At 52.4% G+C, this 17,888-nt stretch overlaps 1 protein-coding gene across 4 annotated transcripts in view; it reads left to right on the forward strand.

Annotated features, from left to right (window-relative positions):
* c11h18orf63 (chromosome 11 C18orf63 homolog) overlaps nt 1-17,888 on the forward strand; it is a 153,832-nt gene that overhangs the window by 86,853 nt on the left and 49,091 nt on the right. For all 4 annotated transcript variants that reach the window (XM_072467166.1, XM_072467165.1, XM_072467167.1 and 1 more), the window contains one exon: nt 4,010-4,119. In XM_072467166.1, the coding sequence (XP_072323267.1) occupies nt 4,010-4,119 (110 nt within the window). The remainder of the gene's footprint in view (nt 1-4,009; nt 4,120-17,888) is intronic.

Below are 17,888 nucleotides of genomic sequence, written 5' to 3' on the forward strand. Positions count from 1 at the left end.
TGTCATAGCTTCACCAGGTTGACACCTGGGGCGTCATTCTCCGCCGGCGGGAGTCTCCGTTTTGCCGGCGCCTGGGGGTTTCCCGACGGTGTGGGGCTGCCCCACAATGGAAACCCCATTGACCGGCCGGTGTAACGGAGCATCCCGCCGGCGGGTCGGGGCAGAAATGTGGCGTGGCGGGATGGAGAATTTTGCCCCTCATTTTTCAGTATACCTGGTGTTGGTCCTGGCATGCTGTCTTGCACTTTTTATTGAACCAGGGTTGATCCCGTGGCTTGGTGGTAATGGTAGCGTGGGGAATATGTCGGGCCATAAGGTTGCAGATTGTGGCTGAGTACAATTCTGCTGCTGCTGCTGACCCACAGCACCTCATGGATGGCCAGTCTTAAGTTGCTAGAACTGTTGGAAGTCTATCCCATTTAGCACAGCAGTAGTGCCACACAACATGATGGAGGGTATCCTCAATGCGAAGACGAGACTTTGTCTCCACAAGGGCTCTGCAGTGGTCACTTCTACCAGTACTGTCATGGACAGATGCATCTGCAGCAGGCAGGTTGGTGAGTATGATGTTGTGGTAGTATGCATTAGGGGTCATGTGGGACTGTGAAGCCGTGATGTCATTGGCTGACAGATCCCGGGTCCTGGTTGGCTGTTGACCTCTAGCTCCGCCCTGAAGGCGGAGTATAAGAACCTGGAGTTCTCCCCCGCAGGCCAGTCAGCTACTGAACTGCGGGGAACAAGTCACGCTTAATAAAGCCTCATCGACTTCATCTCTATTCGTCTCTCGTGAGTCTTTGTGCGCTACAGATGTCAAGTGTGTTTTTCCCTCTTCTTGCTTCGCTCACACCTGCTGCAGTCCCAGTGTGACAACTATGTTCTTTTGGACCTGGCCAGCTTGGTCTGTGGTGGTACTATCGAGCCACTCTTGGTGATGAACATTGATGTCCCCCAACCAGAGTATATTCTGCGTCAATGCTACCCTCGCTGCTTCCTCCAACTGGTGTTCAACATGGAGGAGTAGTGATTCAGCAGCTGATGGTGGCCATTACATGGTAATCAGCAGGAGGTTTCCTATGTTTAACCTGAAGCCATGAGACCGCATTGGGTCTAGAGTCGATGTTGATGACTCCCAGGGAAACTCCCTTCCGACTGAGCACCACTGTGCCGCCACCCACCTCTGATGGGTCTGTCCTGCCGGTGGGACAGGACATATCCAGGAATGGTGATTGTCGTGCCTGGGACATTTTCTGTAAGGTATGATTCTGTGAGTATCACTATGTCAAGCTGTTGCTTGACTAGTCTGTGAGACAGCTCTCCAAAAGCACAAGCGCCAGATGTTAGTAAGGAGGACTTTGCAGGGTCGACAGGGCTGGGTTTGCCCCTGTTGTTTCCAATGCCAGGCTCCGATATCAGGTAATCCATCCAGTTTCATTCCTTTTTTTTGTTTTCGTAGTGGCTGAATACAACTGAGTCGCTTGTTAGGCCATTAAGAGTCAACCATATTGCTGTGGGTCTGGATCTAGAGTCACATGTAGGCCAGACCAAGTGGGGACAGCAGATTTCCTTCGCTAAAGGACATTAATGAAGCAAATGGGGCTTTTACGACAATTTACATTGGTTTCATGGTCATCGTTAGACTTTTGATTAAATATTTAATTGAATTTAAATTCCACCATCTGCTGTGGTGGGATTCAAACCCGGGTACCCAGATCATTACCATGGGTCTCTGGATTACTAGTCCAGCAACAAGACCACTTCGCCACTGCCTAACCTTAGCTACCAATGTTGTAGCTGTACAGTTTGTCTGGAGGGAGGACTAGTTCTCGAGTACAGGTCTTCAGACAACAGCTAGAACGTTGTCAGAATCCATAGTCTTTGCTATGTCAAGTGCACTCTGTTGTTTCCTTACCTTGTGGAATGAATTTAATTGGCTAAAGAATGGCATATTTGACGACAGGGACTTCAGAAGGATGCCAGGAATTAGCAAGACCAGTTGGTACCTTTGTCCTTTGGGTCTCAGCCACCTTGGTCAGTGGTGCTACTACGCAGCCTCTCTTGTTGATGTGCATTGAAGTCCTAAATTTAGAGTATATTCTTTGCTCTTGCTACCCCCGCGGCTTCTTCCACGTGGTCAATATGGAGAGGTGCTGATTCAACAACTGAGGGAAAGAAATGGTCATCAGCGGGCCATTTCCTTGCCCATGATTGAACAGATGATTTCATGGGGTTTGGAGTCAATTTGAGGACTCCCAGAGCCATTTCCACCCAAGGTGGGACGATCCTGCAAATTGAGCCCAGTCAATGAAAATGCACCTGATAGGTAAGATCCTCTAAGCATGACTGCATCAGGCTGTTGCTTGATTGGTCTGTGGAACAGCTCTTCCAACGTTGACACCAGCCCCTGTACGACGGTGGAGGAACATTTAAACAAGTTTATTTAACCAGCGTGGATTGAAAATTATGAACAGTACTCGAGGGACAAGTACTTGGTTCCTAGTCTGCTTAAAAATAAACTTGCTAAATTTGTTGGGCTGTGAAACTAATGAATGCTTTTGGAAATGCATAGAGATAGTGCAGGTGACATTGATATTTGGGTTTCTGAGAAACAGTTCTTGGAGGCTGTACAAATTAGACAAGATTGGGCTAGTAATTTGCGCGACACATTTGCAGGCATCCTTATCAGGAAGGATGATGACAGAGGGCTTCATTTCGTGGAAAGTTAATGAAAGAAAGTTATGAAAGGTCGGCAATTTTTGGGTGGGTTCAAACCCTCCGGTTTAAACAAAAAACTCAGCACATTATTGGATATCGTATCGTAGAGAAGCTTTTGAGGTCAATATGGCCCAGTTATTATGATAACCCAGGTCCATGGTCCGAAAAGATGGAAGACGAGAGACTTTTACTGCAGTCAACAGGAAGGATCTTGGCAAGTGTCAGAGGAAGATCTGCAATCAACAGGAGCTAGCCACTTCTGGATGAATAGTCATTTAATAATAATCACTTATTGTCACAAGTAGGCTTCAATGAAGATACTGTGAAAAGCTAGTCGGCACATTCTGGCACCTGTTCGGGGAGGCCGGTACGGGAATTGAACCCATGCTGCATTGTGGTTTGCAGGCCAGCTATTTAGCCCACTGTGCCAAACCAGCCCAGAGCTGGTTACAGCACATTTACAGCACAGAAGGAGGCCATTTAGCCCATCGTGCCCATGCCAACTCTCCATAGAGTAGTCCAGTAAACCCATTCCCCTGCTCTATCTTCACAACTCTGTAAATTTACTTCCTTCCAGTGACAGTCCAGTTTCCTTTTGAAATCATGGATCACCTCTGCTTCTACCAGCTTCATGGGCGGCCAGTACAAGGTCATTATCTCACTGCTTTGGTTGGAATTATTTCTATTATTGATATATTTTCTACAAGGCTTTAAGTACCCCTTGTCACATTTTTTTTCCCCCCAAAGTTCCTAGTGCAGCTTCTTTAGTCCACATTTATTATGGAAAACCTGTAATATTGTAATGACAATTTCTTATCAGTGGTGGGACTGTAGCATCTGAGTTTTACCACTCTCAGCTCCCCTACCCATATTGCAGCAAAACTCCTGAATGTTATATCTGTGCACTGTGCTCTCGTTTGCACCTTTTAACTCGCTTCACCTGAAGCTTGTTCTTGACTGCCTGTGTGAAATTTCCTGGGGTTTGGCGGCATTTTAAGGACTTCCAGAGTCATTTTCATCCAAAGGTTTATCTCTGTCCTTGCCTATCTCCTGGTTATTTCTTTTTTTAAATTCAGAGTGCCCAATTATTTTTTTCCAATTAAGGGGCAATTTAGCGTGGCCAATCCACCTACCCCGCACATCTTTTTGGGTTGTGAGGGTGGAACCCACGCAGATACGGGGAGAATGTGCAAACTCCACACGGACAATAACCTGGGGCCGGGATTGAAACTGGATCCTCAAAGCCGTGAGGATCTCCTGGTTAATTGATTATTTAAATGTTTTTTTTAATTCATAGGTTGAAGACTTTGATGTATCAACAGGAGTTTTGAAGAGTTTCTACCACAAGAGAGTTGCTGTAATTCCAAAACATTTTATTGCAAGTAAATGGTGTTACGTGCTGCCCAGGTATTTTTTGCATCATTCCACAAACATATTACAACACAGTGGTACTATTTCTATTGGTTTTCTTTAGATTAGGGCGAATGCTTTTCATGCATAAGTATTTGTCGTCAAAATGGTTAATTATGCTTTTAATATTGAAGAAGATTGAAAGGAATTAACCTGGGGGTGGATTCCCTATTGCCCTACACCAGTAGCAGGTTTCCCGATGCGGCGGAGAAATGAGCGGCAGTCGAAAAATGGGATCAGCGGCGGGTGCCAAACCCGTTCCGATGCTCCGGTCCCCCGGCGGTGGTAAAGAACTACACTCCTCGCACCAGCGGGAGGATGCAAATCAGTAATTAGCACCCATTTGCATCTGATTAAATGGCTGGAAGCCCTAGTCTCCACCCCCCTCCATTATGCACCGACCCCCACAGCGGCAAATCCTCCCAGTAGGTTTTCCCAAGCGTGGTCCTGATGTGGTGGACCCCGTGGGGGGTCAAGGAGGTCAGTGGATAAATGAGGTGCCCCCCAAAGTCCATCGGAAAGCCCCCCTCAGAATGCAAATTCTGGCCTCTACACGATCCCCCCCCCCCACTGACCCCGTCCAGACCCTCCCATCAGACCCATCCATCAGGGATCCCCGACAGAGACGCCCCATCAGAGACCCCCATCAGGCCCCTCAACACAGATCCCCCCAACATTGACCCCCATCAGTCACTCTTCCCTGAAAGCTAACGAGCAGTCCATGCAGTAGAGTGAAAATCAATGCATTTGCACTTACCATTCCCTAACATCTGCTGCGGCAGACAAAAGTGTTTAAAGCAGCTGCTGGTACAAGTGTCAGAGGCTTCCTCAACAGACAAGTACATTTCAAAGGGCTTTAAATCCCTTGACAGCCTTTGAAATGCAAATATTCTATTCAATTTCACACAGCAATACAATGCATACCCAGTGATTGACAGTTTTATTACTTCAGAGACAGCTACTTGGTGGATTGTTGATCTACCTATCTCTTCAGAGCTGAATGCATCTCAAGTACCCTGTTGTGATGCTAGCCACAATGTTTATAAACACTCTTGCTATGATTGACAGTTTGTGGGGGGGGTTCAGGTCACCCTCATACGTATGTGCTGTGGGGAGTGATCCATTATCCCTGTGATTGTGAAGGGGGGGGGGAGGTCAGAGGGGGGGGCCCTACTTGTTAGTGGAGGGGGAGGTTTGTCACGCTTTAGGAAATATGTCAATGCCTGGAGGGATTGCAGAAGCAATTTATTAAAATTGTGCAGGGAAGGTGAAGAGATCGAGATCATGAATGGTTTCGATAGAGTAAATGTGCAGAATGCTTCCGGTGGAAGAACGGTCAGTAACTAAAGAACGCAGATGTAACATGACAGGCAAAAAAAGGAGAGATCCTGGGCGCGATTCTCCGAGCCCCGAACCGGGCTAGAGAATCACCGCAACCGCACCATGTCGCCCGGCGCCGCCGTGCGATTCTCCTAGGTGCGGAGAATTTGCGCCGGTGCGTTTTGCGCGGCGCCAGTCGCGGGCTGCTGTCCGCGGCCGGGCCGCCGATTCTCCACCCCGGATGGGCCGAGTGGCCGCGTGGAAACGCAGAGTTCACCCCTGGTCGCTGCCAGCGGGAGCTCTGCGCGAAGGGTCAGGGGGCGGCCTGTGGGGCGGGGAGGAGGTCTCCGTCCCCAGGAGGGGGTCTCCGTCCCCAGGGGGTGCCTGCGATGGGGTCTGGCCTGCGATCGGGGCCTACCGATCGGCGGGCCTGCCTCTTCCCCCCCCCCGGGCCTACTTTGTTGCGGGCCGGCCCCTGAACCCCAAAGCCATGTTGCGTTGGGGCCGGCGCGCTGAAGAAGTCCCCCGCGCATGCGCGGATTGGCGTGGCCCAACTGCATATGCGCGGGTTGGCGCGGCACCCATTTGGCGCCGGGAAGGGAGGCTGGAGCAGCGTCAACCGCTTCAGCGCCCTGCTTGCCCCTTTTGGGGGCCAGAATCGGGTGTCCCTGCGCCCGCTCCGCGCCGTCGTAAAACGCGACGGCGTTCATTACAGCACAAACACTTAGTCTCCATTTTCGCGCCCATCATGAGGATTTGTTTTAAAGTCGTGAGTTGTGCTCTGGATTACATTGCCTGAAAAGATAATAACTTTCTGAAGATGAATACTGAAGGGAAGCTGATCCCTGAGCTATGGCGATGAGCATACATTGAATGGGAGAATCCAAAAGGAATCAACATTTTCAAATTGATTATGGAGTCATTATTTTTGTGCAATTTTGTAATTATATTAACACTGCCTATTATTGTTTCCATGGAGAAAAGGAATAAATTGGAATAGCGTTATTATTTGAACAAATAATTGAGTGTATCACAGGAAAGGATTGTACGAAAGAAGCCAAACTGTTTCTGAAAGGACTATGAGAAAAGACACAAACCTTGTATCACAGAACCTGAGATTGTGGAAAATAGATTTGTCAGGAGTACTTAATAGGGGTAGTAGCAATAATTTAGCCTTAGGGTACAGTATATTGTCATATTCTTTCATGGAATATGGATGTCATTGATCAGGCATACCAACATTTGTTGGCCATTTCAATTGCCCTTGAACTGAATGCCTTGCTAGGTCATTTAAGAGGGCTAATAAGAGTCAGCCACATTGTCGTGTGTCGGGAGTCATGGGCGAAATTCTCCCGAAACGGCGCGATGTCCGCCGACTGGCGCCCAAAACGGCGCCAATCAGACGGGCATCACGCCGCCCCAAAGGTGCGGAATGCTCCGCATCTTTGGGGGCCGAGCCCCAACATTGAGGGGCTAGGCCGACGCCGGAGGAATTTCCGCCCCGCCAGCTGGCGGAAACGGCCTTTGATGCCCCGCCAGCTGGTGCGGAAATGACATGTCAGGGCGCGCATGCGCGGGAGCGTCAGCGGCCACTGACAGTTTTCCGCGCATGCGCAGTGGAGGGAGTCTCTTCCGCCTCCGCCATGGTGGAGACCGTGGCGGAGGCGGAAGGGAAAGAGTGCCCCCACGGCACAGGCCCGCCCGCGGATTGGTGGGCCCCGATCGCGGGCCAGGTCACCGTGGGGGCACCCCCCGGGTCAGATCGCCCCGCGCCCCCCCCCAGGACCCTGGAGCCCGCCCACGCCGCCTTGTCCCGCTGGTAAATAGGTGCTTTAATTTACGCCGGCGGGACAGGCAATTTATCGGCGGGACTTCGGCCCATCCGGGCCGGAGAATCGAGTGGGGGGGCCCGCCAACCGGCGTGGCGCGATTCCCGCCCCCGCCGAATCTCCGGTGCCGGAGACTTCGGCAACCGGCGGGGCGGGATTCACGGCAGCCCGCGGCGATTCTCCGACCCGGCGGGGGGTCGGAGAATGACGCCCCATATGTCGACCAGACATGGGTGGCAGAATTCCTTTCCTAAAGAACATTGCTGAATCAGGTGGGTTTTACAACAATCACTGATAGTTGTCACGATCAACTTTCAATTCCAGGGAGTTTATTGATTAAATTTAAATTCTGCCGGCTGTCTTGATGCGGTTTGAACCCACGATTCCTAGAGCTTTGGCGAGCATTAGACGGCCTTTGGATCACCAATCTAATGTCGTTAGCAATATGCCATTGTCTTTCTACGTATGTGATAATGTGCTGGATTCTCAGCCGCAATGGTAACCAGCGGAGAATCCAGTTTTGTGTGGAAAACAGGCACCAATCCGGCCCTTGTTGGAGTCAGGATCGAGGTTCGCACCCTGCGCCAGCAGGAGGATGTAAATCGGTCATTCCCATTTGCATCTTATTAACAATCTGGGCATCATATTTTGTATGCCCATGTGATTTTCCATCCCTCTAGGCCGGGAATCACGTGGGTGAGAATTGGTGCAGGACTTGACAAGCATGTGACTGACATGGTGAACCTTGCAGTGGGCCAAGGGGGTAACTCTTTAAGGGAGTTGCCTCCAAAGTCCATCGAAGGGCCACCCTCCCTCCCCACAATGTAAGACCTGACCACCCCTACCAGACCCTCCCCCCCCCCCCCCCCCCCCCGCACCAGAGACCCCTCAGAAGAGGGACCCTTGTTTGGAAGTCCCCCAGAAGAGATACCCTTGTTTGGAAGCCCCCCAGAAGGGAGACCACTGTCTGGAAGTTAGAGAGCAGTCCAGACAGAGGCAGTGAAAAAATCTCTGGTTTAACACTCACCTGTACAACACACCAGCTGACTCAGGCACAGGAAGCAGCACCTGTCAATTCTTGGAAAGAGAAAACCAGTCAGCTGGGTTTAAACCCCCTCAGAGCTTTGATCTGCAAGCCATTTATTAATTTATTTTTGATATTGATTTTACTAGGCTGTGATTGACAGCTTTAACACACACCCAGCAGTCTGCATTGTTCCCTGCAAGGTTGAGTGACTTTGAAGTAGTCAGCTGTGAAACTAACCACAACGTTTATCAACATCAAGCTTTGATTGACAGCTCCTGGACCACATCAAAGAGTTCAGTGCTTTCTGTTAGTTTCACAGCTCGGGGTCTGGGGGGTCTCTTTAATTAAAAAAAAAATCTAGAGTACCCAATTATTTTTTCCAATTAAGGGGCAATTTAGCATGGCCAATCCACCTACCCTGCACATCTTTGGGTTGTGGGGGTGAAACCCACGCAGACACGGGGAGAACGTGCAAACTCCACACGGACAGTGACCTAGGGCTGGGATTCAAACCCGGGTCCTCAGCGCCGTAGGCAGCAATGCTAACCACTGTGCCACCATGCTGCCCCGGGAGTCTCTTTAATTAGGAGGTCCTGGGGTGTGGTGGGGAGGGCTCTTTAATTAGGGTGTTGATGCGACCATCAATTCACACCATCCGAAGAGTTGAAGTGAACAGTGGTTTTAATCAGCTAGATCGGTGCCTGCCTGCGACTGCTCTGTACTGAATGCCGTCTACAGGCTGCAGATCTATATACCTCCCCCGAGGGGGCGGAGCCATAGGCGGAGCCCACAAGGGCATCAACATAATACAATACAATGTAATGCAATACAATGGTGAATGGTAGCAGTAATACATTCACCACAGGGGTCTCCAGTGGAGGGAGGTGTTTGGGTCACCCCCGTACTGGGGGCAGCAGGGGGTGACCCAGAAAATCCCAAGCGGGGAACGGTGGGGGGCTGAATTGCATTGTGGAGGGGGCGGAGGAGGGTCAACTGCCAGACCTCGCTATCGGGCCACCCACTCAAAATGGCGGCCCGATAGTGGGATTCCCTAGGGAATTCCTCGCAATCGTCGCCATGCAAAAAGCGGCATGGCTAAGGATTGGGAATCACTTCCTGATTTGCACTCCCAGCAGTGAGTGCAAATCAGGTGACGTTCTGCTCCAACAGGAGAACATAATATAGTCCCCCAAATGAAGAACCCTGCCCAATTTGTTTCAGTGGGTATTTCAGGGATGGGCTACTCCCAACAAATTGCCTTATCCTTGAACAAAAGTTAAGCCCCTGTGTACATTAAAGAGAAAGACAAGGCATAGAGTAATTTCTGTGACTCTTCTAGTTGTTAGGCATAGAAACCTGACATGTCTTTGCCTAGGTCAGTTCTCACAAAGTAATGAAATTGTTATGGATGTTCAAATTTTTGCTTTTAAAAAAAAATTAAGTATGAAGAAGGGACAAATTGTCAGCATCAGCCATGAGATTCCACCACACTGTCCATTTCAGTCCTACGGAGATTTTCAGAAACACTGGAAAAATATGGTAAGATATTACGATTTTTGACTTTTATTTCAGAAAAAATAGTATCATTTGGTTCAATCATGTATTGTGCAAAACAAAAATGATCAATTTAGCTTTAACGAATTATGAGTAGTAAGGTTAGGTAAAGTCGCCATAGTCCCAGGTGACCATAAGCTGCTTTCCCCTTGAGGGGGAGAGCTGACTGATGGTGATTTAACCTGAGGATTACCACACCTCAGGCGAGGGACAAGGTTGAGAAGGTTGACAAATTACATAGTGGCAAACAAATTTCTATCCAACCATATTAAGCATATTACATGGCCTCAAAGCTTCAAGGAGACGAGTATTTGATTTACTTGCAAAAAAATCACAAGTTCTACTTATTATGTACATATGATTAGCATCATGCCTATTACGTTTTTCTTATTTACAAATAGACAAAAACACATAAATCAAACTACTTGAAGGATGGTGTCCAACTTAATTCCTTGGACTTGTAGCTAATTTAGTGCATCTTTTGCTTTGAATAGCCAAATTTCCTGAGATGCTCTCTATAAATTAACAACAGTTCATGGGATCGATATTTACCTGAACCGCACGTTTTGAATACATGGGGCTGATTCTCCGATTTTGAGGCTATGTCCCAACGCCAGTGTGGGAACGGTGGCGTTTTACAACAGAAAAAATGGCGTAAAACGGCGCTCGATCCTCCGTTTAGCTGGGGGCAAGCATCAAGCCAGCTCTAGCTGCCGATACGGCCTGGAGAATTGCCGGGGTCCGTGTCAGCGCATGCGCACAGCGGTGGCCTGCAGAGACTGCTCCGTGCAACATGGCCCCGGCCGATCGTGGACCCGGCCTGCGAAATAGTGCCCCCGTTTGGCTGGGTCGCGAGCCCCAAACCATCCCCCCACTGTGCCCCCAGCCCCGGCAAAGTCCCCCCTGCCCACGGATCGGCCCTCCCCTGACTGTGGTGGCGCTGGACTGAGTCTGCAGCCGCCACGCCGAGTTCCTGACGGATGAGAACAACACCCGAGCGACGCCATCAGTTACTCGGCCGGTCGGGGGCGAAGCATCGGGGGGCAGGCCTCAGGCACTGTCCTGAGGCCATAGGTACGGCGCATGACTTACAATCGTGGCTGAATACAAAAATGCTGGGAAAATGGCCTGGCTTTAAAAGTAAATGCTAGGGTTGATTTTCAGCTTGTTACTTGGGCTACAACCAATGGTATGGTATAGCTGCATATTGCAGCAATTGCCCAATTTTAATTTTCATTAAAATCTTTTGACAGTTTTGGCGGCACGGTGGTGCAGTGGTTAGCTCTGCTGCCTACGGTGATGAGGACCTGGGTTCGATCCCGGCCCCGGGTCACTGTCCATGTAGAGTTTGCACATTCTCCCCGTGTTTGCGTAGGTTTCACCCCATAACCCAAAGATGTGCAGGCTAAGTGGATTAGTGCACGCTAAATTGCCCCGTAATTGGAGAAAAAAAAATTGGGTACTCTAAATAAATTAAAAAAAAATCTTTGACAGTTTTCCGTCATGTTGACAAGTTGAAAGCATATCCCATTCATTTCCACACCTCAGATTATAATATATATTTAAATATTAAATATAAATATATTTAACTTAGAACAGATCCACTTACTTAAAATTAGGCCCTTCATATTCAGTAGTGTAAGAAAGTAATCTTTTAAGGGTGTGATCTAACGGAAAAGCTTCTAAGTGTGGAAGTGAACGGGAAATGCCGGGTGTTTCCCAATGGCTGACCTGGCAAGACTGCCACTGGTATCTAACGCCAATTAGGGACAGTAATGTCCCACTGGCTTCACGTCAGAAATGACCGTCCCAACCACTGATTCGCCGGGACCATGCTAACTAGGAAAGATCATTATCTGGCAGATACAACTCATGTGTGACATCTGGGTGGGGGCCGGTGGATACCCACCTCTGTAGCGCAGGCCCACTGAGACGTCGGTGACCAATCTGTACTCGTTCTCACCCAATACGAGGAAAGGGCCCTGCAGGTCGTGGGGTGGACGAGTACAGATTGGTCACCGATGTCTCGGGTGGGCCTGCGCTACAGAGGTGGGAATCCACCGGCCCCCACCCAGATGTCACACATGAGTTGTATCTGCCAGAATAATAATCTTTCCCTCCCACTGACCACATGTCTATTCTCCAACACCATCTCTATCCGATGGTGCCAGCCCATCCATGGTGCCCCCCCCCCCCCCCCCCACCGCCTCCCAAGAGAACACCTGGGAGGAGAGCTCTGAGGATGCCACCATCAATGTGTCACAGCTGTCATCCCCACTCTCCACCAGCGCAGAGACATGCATCTCGGTGAGTGACAGGAGTGGACAATCTGGTGTGCACCACACAGTTGCTGATGCACATCAAGTGAAGGCAGGAACATCCAAGGGGGGAACAGTCAGAGGTCTGCTGGATCCCAGGACCAGTTGAATCCTATTAAGATGTCAAGACTCTGGGCCAGGCTCTTCCGGAACTGTTGCAGATGCTAGGGTGCAATGGTGAAATTCAGAGGGTCTGTCAGCGACACTCCAGCGGGCCCAAAGGCTACGGGTAGAGGAGATTGCGGCAGCAGTGCGTGGCACCGAGGCCAACACTGCTAGGGTGCCGACCGCAGTGGTGAACCTGGAACACAATGTCAACACCATGCGTTGCTGTCAGTGACGGCAATGCTGACGGCCTCGGCAGCAAGCCCCAGTCGCTGGGGTACGTGTCCCTGATGCAGATGGACCTTGCTGAGGTGCTGTGGAGTCTCAGGAGGGCATTGCCGAGGCACTCAGGTGCATGTCCCAGTCTCACGTGGACCTTGCTTGGCGCTGCGGAGCATGCCCCAGTCTCATCTGGACATTGGCGAGGTGCTCCAGAGCATGTGCCAGTAACTGAGGACCTTGTCCCAACAACATGTGGGCATTGGCGAGGTATTGGCCAGCATGGCCCGGTCACAGAGGGCATCGCTGAGGGCATCAGAAATATGGTGCGGACAATGTGGAGCCTCCCCGACTGGCAGAGCCAGATGATGCAGGGGCATTTGGAGCTAAATACAGCGTCCCCTCCTTCCCGAGGTGACCCCCAGGCCCCATGGCACAAACAGGGAGAAGGGAGTGCTGGAAGTCAACCAAGAGCCTCCCTACAGGGTGACGATGGTGGTCACCAGCTCCCTCGAGTGTCCCCCTCCTGACACCGGCAGATCCCAGGGTCAGCAGGCGGAACAGGGTGGCACAGCGAGGCATGTGCCACTGGAAAGCCGGCCGGGGTCGTCCGGCCCCAGGCCATCCAGACAACACTCACCAAGGGCATCAAAGGCCACAGGGCCTGGTAAGCAGCAAGCTGGTTCCACCTCTGATGTGCATCCTGAGGACACACCTAGATGTAGCGGCAGAGCACAGAGGTCTAAGCAGGTCGTGGATCACTCAGAGGGCACTGCAAGGAGGGGGATTAGCACCGTCTGTAGCCAGGGATAGTTGGGGTCATTAAAACACATTACACCCAAGACATGTGAAGCCTCTGTCACGCTATTCCGCACTGCGGCTGGAGTGCACCTGTAGCGCACAATGACTTACGAGAGAGACGAGTAGAGATGAAGTCGATGAGGCTTTATTAAGCGAGACTTGTCCCCAGCAGTTCAGCAACAGAATGGAGCGGCGGGGAGAAGCTCGGGTTCTTAAACTCCGCCTTCAGGGCGGAGCCAGGAGTCAACAGCCAACCAGGACCCGGGATCTGTCAGCCAATAGCATCACGGCTTCACAGTCCCACATGACCCTAATACATACTACCACATTCACCCCTTGTTAAAAAATGAACCCGGCGGGGTGGTGGTTCGCATGGTGGTAGGGGTTTACAAGGCTGGTCCTGGGAGGAAAATTTCGGGCATGTCATTACAGTTTTAGCCCTACACTGGGCTATGTACAAGGTTTGTGAAACTATTTACAATATTAGTAAGAGAAAAAATTTTGTTACAGTCCAACAACATTCTTGGTGTCACGCTGATGCCACGAGTAGAGCGGGCGGTCTGGTCTTCCTCGTCGATCGCCTCAGCCCCGGTGGTGGTGCAGGTGCTTGTTCCGGCGTTGTCGTCTCCGGGAGCGTTTCGGTGTTTGTTCCTGTTTCACTCCTGGGCGGACACGGGAGGAGGACCGATCCTCCCGGGAAGGGGGCGGTCGCGGGGTGCGCCGGTGGCAGGGAGGGGATGATCGGTGTCGGGGGGGGGGGGTGTGTGTGTTGCCGGCGGGCGCCAGGTCTCGCAGGAAGACCGTGTCCTGTCGGCCGTAGGCGTACTGCGGGTTCGCGTGGAGGAGGTGAACCCTCTCGACCAACGGGTCCGACTTGTGCGCCCGCACATGTTTCCGGAGCAAGATGGGTCCTGGGGCCGCCAGCCAGGTCAGCAGCGATGTTCCGGAGGAGGACTTCCTGGGGAAGACAAGGAGGCGCTCATGAGGCGTTTGGTTAGTGGTGGTACACAGCAGCGACCGGATGGAGTGGAGAGCGTCCGGGAGGACCTCCTGCCACCGGGAAACTGGGAGATCCCTGGACCGTAGGGCCAGTAGGACCGTCTTCCAGACCGTGCCGTTCTCCCTCTCTACTTCCCCGTTCCCCCGGGGGTTGTAGCTGGTCGTCCTGCTCGAGGCTATGCCCTTGCTGAGCAGGAACTGGCGCAGCTCGTCACTCATGAAGGGGGACCCCCTGTCGCTATGGATATATGCGGGGCAACCGAACAGTGTGAATATGGTGCCAAGGGCTTTTATGACTGTGGCCGCTGTCATGTCGGGGCAGGGGATGGCGAAGGGGAAACGGGAGTACTCGTCCACCACGTTCAGGAAGTATGTGTTGCGGTCGGTGGAGGGGAGGGGCCCTTTGAAATCCAGACTGAGGCGTTCAAAGGGGCGGGAAGCCTTGATCAGGTGCGCTCTATCCGGCCTGAAAAAGTGCGGTTTGCACTCCGCGCAGATGTGGCAGTTCCTGGTGACTGTACGGACCTCCTCCACAGAGTAGGGGAGGTTGCGGGACTTTATAAAATGGTAGAACCGAGTGACCCCCGGGTGGCAGAGGTCCTCGTGGAGGGCTTGGAGATGGTCTATTTGTGCGTTGGCACATGTGCCGCGGGATAGGGCATCGGACGGCTCGTTCAGCTTTCCGGGACGGTACAAGATCTCGTAGTTGAAGGTGGAGAGCTCGATCCTCCACCTTAAGATCTTGTCATTTTTAATTTTGCCCAGCTGTACATTATCGAACATGAAGGCTACCGACCGTTGGTCGGTGAGGAGAGTGAATCTCCTGCCGGCCAGGTAATGCCTCCAATGTCGCACAGCTTCCACTATGGCTTGGGCTTCCTTTTCCACTGAGGAGTGGCGGATTTCTGAGGCGTGGAGGGTTCGGGAGAAAAAGGCCACGGGTCTGCCCGCTTGGATAAGGGTGGCCGCCAGAGCTACGTCGGAGGCGTCGCTCTCGACCTGGAAGGGGAGGGACTCGTCGATGGCGCACATCGTGGCCTTTGCGATATCCGCTTTGATGCGGCTGAAGGCCTGGCGAGCCTCTGTCGACAGGGGGACGGTAGTGGTCTGTATTAGCGGGCGGGCCTTGTCTGCATACTGGGGGACCCACTGGGCGTAATATGAAAAGAACTCCAGGCAACGTTTCAGGGCTTTGGAGCAGTGGGAGAGGGGAAATTCCATGAGGGGGGCGCATGAGTTCGGGGTCGGGGCCTATTATCCCATTGCGGACTATGTATCCCAGGCTGGCCAGCCGGTTTGTGCTAAAAACGCACTTTTCCTCGTTGTATGTGAGGTTCAAGGTGTTAGCGGTCTGGAGGAATTTTTGGAGGTTGGCGTCGTGGTCCTGCTGATCGTGGCCACAGATGGTTACGTTGTCGAGATACGGGAACGTGGCCTGCAACCCGTGCTGGTCAACCATTCGGTCCATCTCCCGTTGGAAGACCGAGACTCCGTTCGTGACACCAAATGGGACCCTTAGGAAGTGGTATAGACGCCCGTCTGCCTCGAAGGCTGTGTACCTGCGGTCACCTGGGCGGATGGGGACCTGGTGGTAGGCAGACTTGAGGTCCACGGTGGAGAAAACCTTATACTGGGCAATCCGATTTACCATATCGGATATGCGGGGTAGAGGGTACGCATCTAGCTGTGTGTACCTGTTGATGGTCTGGCTATAGTCTATGACCATCCTTTGCTTTTCCCCGGTCTTTACTACTACCACCTGGGCTCTCCAGGGACTATTGCTGGCCTGGATTATGCCTTCCTTCAGCAACCGCTGGACTTCAGACCGAATAAATATCCGGTCCTGGGCGCTGTACCGTCTGCTCCTAGTGGCGACGGGTTTGCAATCCGGGGTGAGGTTTGCAAACAAGGACGGCGGTTCAACCTTGAGAGTTGCGAGGCCGCAGATAGTGAGTGGGGGTATTGGGCCGCCGAATTGAAATGTTAGGCTCTGCAGGTTACACTGGAAATCTAATCCCAGTAATGTGGGCGCGCAGAGTTGGGGAAGGACGTAGAGCCTGTAGTTTTTAAACTCCCTCCCTTGCACCGTTAGGTTCGCGATGCAGAACCCTTTGATCTCTACGGAGTGGGATCCTGCAGCTCGGGAAATCTTTTGCGTACTTGGATGGATGGTCAGAAAACAGCGTCTTACCGTGTCGGGGTGAATGAAACTTTCGGTGCTCCCGGAGTCGATCAGGCATGATGTCTCGTGTCCGTTGATCAGCACCGTTGTTGTCGTCGTCTGGAGCGTCGGGGGCCGTGATTGATCCAGCGTCACCGAAGCCAGTCGTGGTCGTAGTGTCTCGGCGTCTTCTTCGGACCCCGTGGAGCCGTCGATGCTGGGGTCCTTTGTTGTCATCCAAGATGGCGGCGTCCATGAATTGCACGCGGCCGGGGGTGGACAAAATGGCCTCCCCCATGGATCGCACGTGGTCGGGGGTGGACAAAATGGCCGCCCCCATGAATCGCACGTGGCTGGGGAGTCACAAGATGGCGGCGCCCATCCTCCTCTCGTGGTGGCCGGGACCCAAAATGGCGGCGCCCGCGGGTCGCACATGGGGCGCTGGGGGGGTTGGGGAGCGTTTGGGATGCGCTGGGCTCGTTCTTCTCCGGGGATTGCGGCGACCCCCCGGGACCGGCACACAGCCGCGTAATGGCCCTTCTTGCCGCAGCTTTTGCAAATAGCTGCGCGGGCCGGGCAGCGCTGCCGGGGGTGTTTCGCTTGCCCGCAGAAATAGCAGCGGGCCCCCCCGGGATGATCTGGCGCTTTAACCGCGCAAGCCTGTGAGGGGGGGGGTTTGTCGCGACGGGGGTCCACGGAGCCCATGCGGCTGCCGTGCAGTCGGGGCCGTAGGCGCGGGCGTTTTGCGAGGCCACATCTAGGGAAGCTGGAATGGCCCGTGCCTCTGAGAGTCCTAGCGACTCTTTTTCTAAAAGTCTTTGGCGGATTTGGGGAGAGTTCATACCTGCCACAAACTCATCGCGAATTAGCATGTCCGTGTGTTCAATCGCGTTCACCGGCGGGCAGCTGCAGCCCCGTCCCAAAATTAGCAGCGCGGCGTAGAATTCCTCTAACGATTCTCCGGGACTTTGCCGTCTCGTTGCGAGTTGGTAGCGTGCGTAGACCTGGTTCACGGGGCGAACGTAGATGCTCTTCAGTGCTGCGAGCGCCGTCGGGAAATCCTCTGCGTCTTCTATGAGAGGGTAAATTTCCGGGCTTACCCTCGAATGCAGGACCTGCATTTTCTTGTCTTCTGTTATCCGGCCGGGGGCCTTTCGGAGGTAGCCTTCAAAACAAGCTTGCCAGTGTTTAAAAACTGCTGCCAAGTTCGCTGCGTGGGGGCTGATCCGCAGGCATTCCGGGGCGATCCAGAGCTCCATAGTCCTTTAAGCTCGCTTAATAAATTGTAGCGCACAATGACTTACGAGAGAGACAAGTAGAGATGAAGTCGATGAGGCTTTATTAAGCGAGACTTGTCCCCAGCTGTTCAGCAACAGAATGGAGCGGCGGGGAGAAGCTCGGGTTCTTATACTCCGCCTTCAGGGCGGAGCCAG

This window comes from Scyliorhinus torazame, chromosome 11 (genome assembly GCF_047496885.1).
Source record: "Scyliorhinus torazame isolate Kashiwa2021f chromosome 11, sScyTor2.1, whole genome shotgun sequence".
Classification (NCBI taxonomy): domain Eukaryota; kingdom Metazoa; phylum Chordata; class Chondrichthyes; order Carcharhiniformes; family Scyliorhinidae; genus Scyliorhinus; species Scyliorhinus torazame.